The sequence below is a fragment of the Diabrotica undecimpunctata genome, chromosome 3 (assembly GCF_040954645.1).
Source record: "Diabrotica undecimpunctata isolate CICGRU chromosome 3, icDiaUnde3, whole genome shotgun sequence".
Classification (NCBI taxonomy): Eukaryota; Metazoa; Arthropoda; class Insecta; order Coleoptera; family Chrysomelidae; genus Diabrotica; species Diabrotica undecimpunctata.
The window spans coordinates 71627571-71637784 of NC_092805.1; the positions used below are offsets into that span (position 1 = coordinate 71627571).

At 32.4% G+C, this 10214-nt stretch overlaps 1 protein-coding gene across 1 annotated transcript in view; it reads left to right on the forward strand.

The window, feature by feature from the left end:
- Positions 1–9699, forward strand: part of dlt (codanin-1 like protein dlt) — a 217403-nt gene extending 207704 nt beyond the window's left edge. Inside the window, exons 10-11 of the mRNA XM_072526059.1 lie at positions 8407–8672; positions 9471–9699. Coding sequence (XP_072382160.1) covers positions 8407–8672; positions 9471–9596 — 392 coding nt within the window. The 3' untranslated portion in view covers positions 9597–9699. The remainder of the gene's footprint in view (positions 1–8406; positions 8673–9470) is intronic.
- Positions 9700–10214: the final 515 nt, after the last annotated feature.

A 10214-nucleotide genomic window follows, 5' to 3' on the forward strand; every position in this document is an offset into this window, starting at 1 on the left:
TGAACTCAATTTTCTCATTCATTTCTGATTATAAGTTTACCCAGTCCCTAAACTTATTGGTCAACGCGGGTTTCGCTTCGTTGCTAACAATTTCCTTAATAATGGTCGATAGAATTAGGGAGTGGTCAGATATAAGATCCTCTCTATTTTTATAAAATTTATTGCTACACCTGTGGATATGAAAAAATCTAGGAGGTCCGGGATTCTGTTTGCATCTCTTGGCCAGTAGTGGGTTTGCCAGTAGAGTGCCATCTACATTTGTGTCCAGTCACAACATGCTGCAATTCTTTGCCTTTTGGTGTTGGGAGCCTGGAGTCTCAACAGGTATTTTTTGCATTTAAGTCTGCACCAACTGTGTATTTTTCACCCAAGGTTGATAAGAAGTTGACATAGTCTTCTCTTTTAAGGTTATATTTAGGAGGGAAATATGCAGCTGCAATGTTATGTGTGTATTTATTGGTTTTAACACTGATAGAAGCACATTGTATTTCTTTACTTTTTATTTTTTCACGTTCCCAGTGGAGAATACTATTTTTAACAGTCACAGCAGCTCCACTTCTGACTAAGTTTTGCGGATGTACGTCATGATAGATTTGATAACTTTGTAGCCTAATAAATGATTGTCTAGTTAGATGTGTTTTTGCAATGAGGCATATCTTTTTTCTGTGTTTGTAGGGTTACTAACTCTTGCTGGTGTTTTTTCTTTACAGATGCATAAAGAAAACCGTCGTAAAAAGAGCTCCTCTTTCTTGGGTGTATCAGTCCCTTTTGTTTATGTTATCTTCTTGACGATATCTCTCCATTTTTTCCTATCTCTACTTTTTCCTCTCCATTCTCTGACTCCTGCCCTTAGGAGGTCTTCTTCAACTTCTTGCAGACACTTTGATATTGGTCTTCCCTTTCTCTTTCTTCCTACTGGATTCCATTATATCATTGCGTATGTCACTGCCTTAACTCCTGCTCGCCAAATGTGACCTAACTATCTAACTCTGCATTGCTTGATTTTAGTCACAATGTCTTCCTTAAGTTCTTCCTTAATATCTGCATTTGTTCTGCTTCTATATTCATTTTGCTCTGTTCTTATTGGTCCCAATATGGTTCTCATAATCTTTCTCTCCGCTATTCTTAAGTCTTTAAACATCGTCATTGTTTCTCCTGCAAATAATAATATTGGCCTAATTATGGTGTTATAAATGTTCATCTTAGTTTTCTTAGTCAGTGTTTTGCTTTTCAGTAATCTTTTGTTCGCAAAATAAGTTTTATTCGCTGCTAATATTTTTTCTTTTATTTTGGACTTCCTTTCTCCCATTTTGCTTATTGTAACTTCTAGGGATTTGAAGTATTCTACTTGGTCAAACTCAGAACTTCCTATTTTAATTTTTTCTTTCATTGGCTTTTTCCCTAATCTTAATATTTTTGTCTTTTCTTGGTTTAATCTTAGTCCCATTACCTCCCCTTTCTCTCTTATTTCTTTTAGCATTTCTTTCATTATTTTCCTGTTCTTTGCAATAATAGCAACATCGTCTGCATATGCGATTATTTGCCCACCTCTTGTTCTGAGATTTCCTTTATTTGTATTTCGTAGTACATATTCTAATGCTAGATTAAATAGCGTTGTTGATAAGGCATCTACTGTTTCATCCCTTTATTTATACTGAATTCCTCTGACTCTCCTCTTTGTGTCTTTTTGCTTATTTTTGTAGTTCTCATTGTCATTTCTATTAATTTTCTGAGTTTATGTGGAATTTTTAATTTTTTAAGTGCTATCATTAATCCTTTCCTTTTAATTGAATCAAATGCCTGTTTGAAGTCTATAAATAACATTTCCAATTCTAATTTATATTCGTTTGTTTTTTCTATTATTTGTTTTATTGTGGGTATTGCATCTATTGTAGATCTTCCTTCTATGAATCCACATTGGTACTATCCTACTATCTTCTTTGTGATCTCTGATAACCTCCTTTTTATTATTGATGTCAATATTTTATATGTTGTATTTAGTAACGTTATTCCTCTATAATTTTCACAAATTTGTTGGTCTTCCTTTTTATGTATTGTTATAATCTGCCCTACCTCCCAGCCCCCTGGCATTTTCTCCTCTTTCCATATATTTTTCAATAGTGCCAGTATTTTTCCTCTCAGTTCCCTTCCTCCGTGTTTTATTAGTTCCGTATTAATTCCATCTTTACCAGGGGCTTATCCGTTTTTGCTTTTCTGTATTACTTCGTCCAATTCCTCTAATATTGGTTCATTTGAAATTTCGATGTCTACTTCATCTACTCACCAATGAGGAAGTGCTGAGAAGGATGGGTCGAGACAAAAAATTGTTGAGAACGATAAAAGTACGCAAGACTGCATACCTTGGACACATACTAAGAAATAATAAATATAGTCTTCTGCAGGTCATCATGCAGGGTAGAGTCGATGGCAAAAAGGGAATAGGTAGAAAGAGGAAGTCATGGCTGCGAAATATTCGAGACTGGACAAACATGACTGTAGACGAATTATTCCACGTTGCAAAAGACAGAGAAGCTTTTAAAAATGTGGTCGCCAACCTCTGTTAATGGGGACGACATAGGAAGAAGAAGAAGAAGAAGACTTCATCTACTTCGTCTGCTTCTTCTTCGTGCACCGTTTCCTTCTCGTTATGCATTTCTTCTTCTGTTGTTTCCTCCGTCAAGAGTTGTCTGTAGTAATACCTCTGTACTTGCTTGTATTCTTGATCCTCTATTATCACTGCTCCCTCCCTATTTTTTATTCTGTTTGTTTTGCCTTTGTACTTTTTGTTTTGTTCTTTAATCTTTTTGTAAAAATTTTATTCTACTTATCTTCTTTTATTTTGCCTTATAACTTTCTTAGCATTCTTTCTTAATTTTTCATATTCTTCTCTGTCTTCTTCTTTATCTGTTTTTAGCCATTTAATTCTGGCTTGCACTTTGTTTTCTGTTATTTCTCTACATTCTTCGTTATACCATCCGTTTTTTGTTTTATCCTGACTTTTACCTACCTGCATATTTTGCTGTTATTTCTCTACATTCTTGGTTATGTCATCCGTTTTTTGCTTTATCCCGACTTTTACCTACCTGCATATTTGCACCTTTTTCTATTGATTTTTTGATCGTGTCCTATTCGGAGTTTATATCTTCTGCTTTATATTTCTCTTTTATTTGAACTGTTACTGCCTCTTCAAATTTTTTTCTTACTTCTTCATTACTCATTTTATTGACATTCCACGTTTTACGTTGGTTTTTCTGTTTTGTTTCAAATTTAACTTTTTGTCTTATAGTGGCTGTGACTATGTAGTGGTCTGAATCTGCACAAGCACATCTAAATGTTCTTACATCTTTTTTTGACAATTTTTTTCGTTTATTAATCATTCTGTAAACAATTTGACTGTATGTTTTCTGATCTGGTGACCTCCATGTTATCTTATGTATTTTAGGGTGTTCAAATTTTGTTGAGCTTATTAACAAATTTGTTCTTGTTGCAAGGTTACATAGTCTTTGCCCATTGTCATTCGTGTTTTCGTAAATTGTATGCTTTCCTACAATTTGTTGAAAAATGTTCTCTTTTCCAATCCGGGCATTAAGATCTCCTAGTACAAATATGACATCTTCTTTGGGTATTTTTTCTATCTCCTCTTCGACCCTATCATAAAAAATTTCTTTTTCGTCTGCATTGCTTGTTTCTGTGTGGGCGTATAAGTTCAAGACTGATAGTTTAAATGGCTTGTTGTTGACTCTAACATAGGCCATTCTTTTGCATAGTGGCTTGAAATTTATAATTTTCTCTTTTAGGTGCCTTAGTAACATGAAAAGTATACAATGCAACTCAAAAAAAGCAAATATCGATCTGAGCAGCTGCAAAGGAATTCCACGTCTCAAGGCGACACTTCAAAGCTTTTTAGGCCGTGATCATGACAATTTTCTTTCTTATAATGCTTGCGCAATCCGAAAAGTATTTTTTACTGTTGAAAAGAACGACGTGTGTCAGTATTTCACTCGAGCGAGTCATATGCAATATAGACTAAGTCGCTTTTTACGAATCTTAACATTTTAATTCGCTAAAGCCAACAATAAGCCGGTCCTGGAATAATTATAGAGCCGGAAAACAGTGGTCCCTTGATTTTATGTCTCCATAAGCAACTGACTAAGAAAGCCACAAATCCCTAGCGTATCTTACGGAACCAGCTTCAACAAACACACAATGTCATTGTTTTTTTTTTTCGAAATTAGAAGTTATGAATAAGCATACTTTCACACCCAGTCAAATGTACAATATTCATGAGAGTGGTAACTATTTTAAACAAGTTGGTCCGCTACCAAAAGCAAATGCAGAGCAAAAATAATTTATCGCCATTCGGGGTCTATAAATCCATAAAGGACTGAGTATCAGTTTTTTATACAAATAAAAAACTTATACTAGATAATATAGGAGTTACTATAACTACTATATAGATAATAAAAGTATAATAACGTAATTAAAGTTATTACAACTTTAACGGTGCAGTAACGTTCTGGGAATGCTGTTTCCCTATTTATATATTTCCCAGAGTGCAGTTTAAGCTCTATATGCTGAAAGGAACACATGCTGATTCAGTTTTAATCGCTTATCCTAGTAGTTGTTCCATATTCTTAGAATATTTAAGGCATTTTATAAATATCGCAAAACCTTTTTTCGACGATGATATATTAGTAATAGTATATAATTATAGATATATAATAGAAATTATCAACCTAGCTAAAGAACACGAGATCGTGATGTTGACTATTCCACTTCCTACGAGCCATAAGCTCCAACCGCTCGATCGCGATGTTTTTTACCGATATAATACCCCATTATAACAACGGGTGCACCAAATGGATAATAAGAGACTCAGGAAAAACAATATATATTTACAATGTCGCTGAAGTTTCTGGTCTGGCATATTAGCTAGCATTTAACCGTCCAAATATTAAATATGGATTAAGAGCTTCAGGAATCTGGCCGGTAAATGAAAATGTATTTCAAGAACACGAGTTCTATAGTTCTTCGGTCACCGAGAGAGATAATCCTGCTAATATCAATGAAGACATTCCTTCCAGATCCCTTATTAATTATCCCGAAATAATTGATGAGACTAAAGAAACTGGGCCACTATACAAGTCACGTGAGGTGGTCCGCTCTTTATCTAAGGCACCACCAAGAACAAATGTACAAAAAGGTCATAAAAGTGAGAAGTCTCGAATCTTAACTGATACACCAGAGAAGACAGAAATAGAAAAGGAACACATGGAAAGAATTAACAAAAATATGAAGAACAAAGTTTTGAAAAGAAAAGTTATGGACAGCCAACCGGCAAAACATCATTTATGAGACAAAAAAATTAAAACGATTGAGCCAGTTTTTCCCAATCTCAAGGATGGATCTCAAAAATTCATCATTGTCTTCTGACGACAACGACGGCGAAAGCATCCCTTAGGATGATAGTTCGAAACCTTCTTCTGAGAATGAGTCCGACATTGATCGTGCAAGATATCTGTCTAAAAATTGCGACCAGATATTCAGATATAGAACAGATTCTACCTAACAAAGCTTCTTCGAAAGAGGACCGTGTGTTTTTATGCTGCTAAAATAAAATAATTAACTACAGCGATAATGGTTAATTATTTGAAGAGAATCAGCTTATCTAAAAACTTCTGGCTGAGTGATATAAGGCATATGAAATCGAAAGGAAAGACATCATTGAAAGGCTTGTGAAAATTCCCAAGAAAAATGGATCCTTAAAACATCAACAGCGTATTTATACTTTTAACTTGTATTTTCAAAAGTATTTAGTTGAATAAGGTTGACGTTTTTTAATTGTTTGTTTTATTTTTTTTTTGATAATAAATACTTGCTTCATATTATTGGTAACTGATTTTGCATAAAATGGCCCTTAATTTTAAATAAAAATTAATAAAACAAATTTTAAAGAGATTTTGTACCTATGTAACTTTAAATGTATCTGGCTAATTATTATAATAAAGTTTAGGTAATCAAGACATGGAACAGACGTAATGCAGAAGTTATATAGGCGCAAACATAGACTCAGATCATTGTCTAGTTTTCTCAACATTGGGGACTATAATTTCAAACGTCAACAAAAAAAATGGATATGTGTGTGTGTGTGTGTGTGTTTGGTGAGTTGGCTTGGAAACTAGTCCTTTAGCCACAGAATTGTAATAAAAAAAAATGGATAGAAACAAATGGAATGTGCAAAATCTGGAAAATGCAACAATTGCAGAACAGTTCTCAGAAAACATTACCAACGGGCTAAGGATTCAAAATTTAAATGGATGCCAGAAAGATAAAGACTCCTACTGGAGTAGAATAAAGGAAGATATTAAAGCAGCAACAAAAAATTGCAACATTTTATTAATTTTTTTTAAGGAATTTAATAATTTATAATAATTATTATATAATTATATAAATAATATACACTTATCAATAAAATTTAAATATTTCTTTCGATATAATAGTAAAATTCAATATAATAGTAAACTTTTTTACGGAAAAATTTAAATATTTATTTTTCCGGGATATTCCGATAGACCTAAATAGCACAACTCTTATTATTTGGTTGAGCTACCCCAGTTTAAAAAAATTAAGCTTCTACGAGCCACAGAAGCCGATTTCCAATCTAAAAAAAAAACGAAGCTCAGACAGTACTTACGTCCACTTTTTAGTGGCGGTATTTTACGAATACCATTTAATAGGTTATAACTTTTTACTCTTTTACTGTATATGTCACCAATAACTTGGATTTTAAAATGTAGATCTTCATTTAAAATCTTTTCAATTTTTAGGTCTTATTGTTAATAAACAATGGAAATATGATTTTAAGAATAAAATGCCGTCTTAGTTCTTAAGGTTCTGTTTTTTTTAAGTGTGGTTTTCTCCAGCTTTTCATTAAGATTGCTTATAAGCGTTTGACATAAAAAATATCAAAGTTAATATAAATGAGAAAAAGTTTTAGAAGCTAAAAAGTCCCCTATTTAAACTGGATTTTAATAAAAAATTTAATAATAGGTTAAAGTTTTTTAATATACTTGTAGGTTCACTGTTTGGACAAGTACAGTTGTTTAAATAATCGCTCTCTGGGATAAACAAATTGAATAAATTATAAACTATTTTTCGATCTGCTTGATATTTAGCACACTTTAATAACTCATGAATTGCCATAATTTCAAGTGTTTCTATATCACCTGTCGTTGCCATTGCCATTCTATATTACCTGTCGTTAGGCAAAAAACGAAGTTATGTACATTTATAAATTACTACAAACATATTTTTTTAGAGTTTAGAGTGCTTTGCAATTATTTCTGTCAATTATTTATGTATTTTAATTTGGAAACTCCCAAAATAAAAAAAACTTATGGTCTACAACTTTTATTTTAATCATTTTTCTTAAGTTTTTTTATCAGGCATTTAAACTATTTAGCGAGGTTCTGAAATTACTTTCTTGTAGCATGCTTGAGTTAAATATTATTTTTTTATGCGATTAAGTCACAATTATTGGTCGTGATTGTGATGAAATTCACATTTTTAATGAACTAATATTTAACGTTTCGATTTCCACTTTAGAAATCGTTCTCAAGAAAGGTTTATTGTATAAATGTGTAAAAATTTTGTACAAAAAACGTTTTTTGAGAACGATTTCCGGAGTGGAAATCGAAACGTCAAATATTAGTTCATTAAAAATGTGATTTTGTGATCACAAGCACAACCAATAATTGTGGCTTAATCCTATATAAACATAATATTTATCTCAGATTATTTACTTATAGCTTTGATGGAACATATTGTTAATTAAAATATGTAATAAAAAAAATTTGTAGAAAATTGTAAAAGAGAAAATTGTTTAGATCGTTCACTAATTATTACCTACACAATTCTCTGGGACAAAATATCTAGGTAAATACACAACTGAACGAAGATAAAACTGTTGAATCCAAACTGCCCGGCAGGTAGTTTTACTGTGTTTCTTTGAACTTCACTCAAACCGATCGATATTTATGTACCGACCTACTTTTTTAGGTAAAAAAATAGTTTGGCAATATCTAGTGATACCAGAATGATACAAAATACAATGGATTTAACTGCTGAGGTCCAAATGTCTGTTTCTGTTTGACGTAACACTAAAGGAACATACACGACTTACAAATAGAAAATGATAGCATTTCTTGGTGAAGTTAAATTACTGGAACGTGAAAAGAGTTCAAAATGATAGCGGGATATATATATATATATATATATATATATATATATATATATATATATATATATATATATATAAGATTGTTCCCCATTTAAAGCTTGTTTTCACAATCTTTATCATATATTATATTATTTGATATGTTAACTCTTTCTTTTTCTATTTTATAGTTACTCATAGGCCAGACATTATGTCTGATGACAACTTGACTCTAAACTTTACGAAAGTGTGGCAATGGTATTCTACCTTCAAAAACGACTTGTTCAATGATATACTGTCCCCGAAAAACGTTACCTTAATGAATCAATGCAAGGATCATGAAAGAGTCTGGAAAGATTTTGCTAGATTCGTATCTTTTCTTATCAAAGAAAACGTTATGGTATGTGATAAGTTCGAAACGCAGTGTACTGCATTTTTTAGAAAAGAATGGGAACAGGTAAATATGTATTTTATATCTTTAGTTTGCAGAGATATGCATTTCAATAACTTACCCTTAACAACTAAACAAACATTACGTCAAAAACTTCAAGTGAAAATAATAATTGAGTGACTTTTTTTTTATTGGAATTAAAACCCTTTTGGCATTGTCTATTCTCTCCACAGTTTTAGAGGAATGTGGGTTTTAGAGGAAAAACCGCTCCAAAAATACATACGAGAGAGAGAGAGAGAGAGAGAGAGAGAGAGAGAGAGAGAGACATTAGATCGAGAAATTGCCCACAAGATACAGGCTGGTTGGTTGAACTGGAAGCGAATGAGCGGAATACTTTGTGATCGAAAAATTTGGCAAGGGTTGAAAGGAAGATATACAACAGTGTGGTGAGACTTGCGTTGGTGTAGGTTCAGAAAAGTGGAGAAGGTTCAGAAAAAGTAGATGGGGGTAGCTGTAAGACAAGAAGGAACAGGATCATATATTTACCAGGAACGATTTGATTATGGAAAGAGCCTACACTCTAGTCTACACTCTCAAAAAATGATTCAATAAAGACTGCAATGGTTTGGTCATGTCAGACGTAGAAATGAAAACTATGTGGGACTGTTAGAAGTTGATGTAAGGAGAGGTAGAGGAAAGCCGAGGAGAAGATGGAAGGACTGTGTAGCAGAAGTTTGTCTTCTTTGTCCCTTTGTCCCGTTTGTCCCTTTTTGATATTAATAAGATCATATGTTTTTATTCATATCGTTTAACTTTGTTTTTTTATCATTTTAATTTTATAATATATTAATGTTTCCTTTTTAGGTTCTTCTAAAAAATGTTTGTTATTGTATAAAACATTTTGTTGAGTTTCACAAACAGAACGGAGGAGATTTTACAAAGTTTATAATGTTGTTGGATTTTTTAGCCAATTTTTGCAAGGATCTTTGAACAAAAAATGTGTACATGTTTTTATTCGTTGTAATTAATTATTTATTTACTGTGTTTATTTTAATTAAATAAAGATAAAGATTAATAAACATTTCCTCAAATAACAATTTTAGCAGGATTCGCTGAAGACTGTAAAGTATTCTGTAAAGACGAATAATCCTTACAAATAGGGGATACTATGGACTCGAAACAACAATTCCACACAAGAAATATCTAGCGAAGAACTAAAATTATTATATACATTACACCGCTGAGACAGGCTCTCATCTATGGGACGGAAGCATGAACTATAACGCAGAAGGATGAAAGATTTTTGGAAATATTCGAGCGTAAAATACTCCGCAAATACTTGGAGCCATCAACGACCAATAGTCCAGTCGTCAGAGAGTTGACCCCTAAAAATCATACGAACAAGTTGAATTTGCCGAGAATATTAATTTGGGATTTCAAAAACTTTACCACTTTTATCTCCGGGCGTCCCCCTAAAACACTTCTCACAGGGGAGTAAAAACTCAAAATCGATTTACCAAGAATCTATACTCCATAGAAAAAATATTTCAAATAAAAAATGTAGCTGAGATAATTTTAAACAAAAATGTTTATAAGCATTTTTGTGTA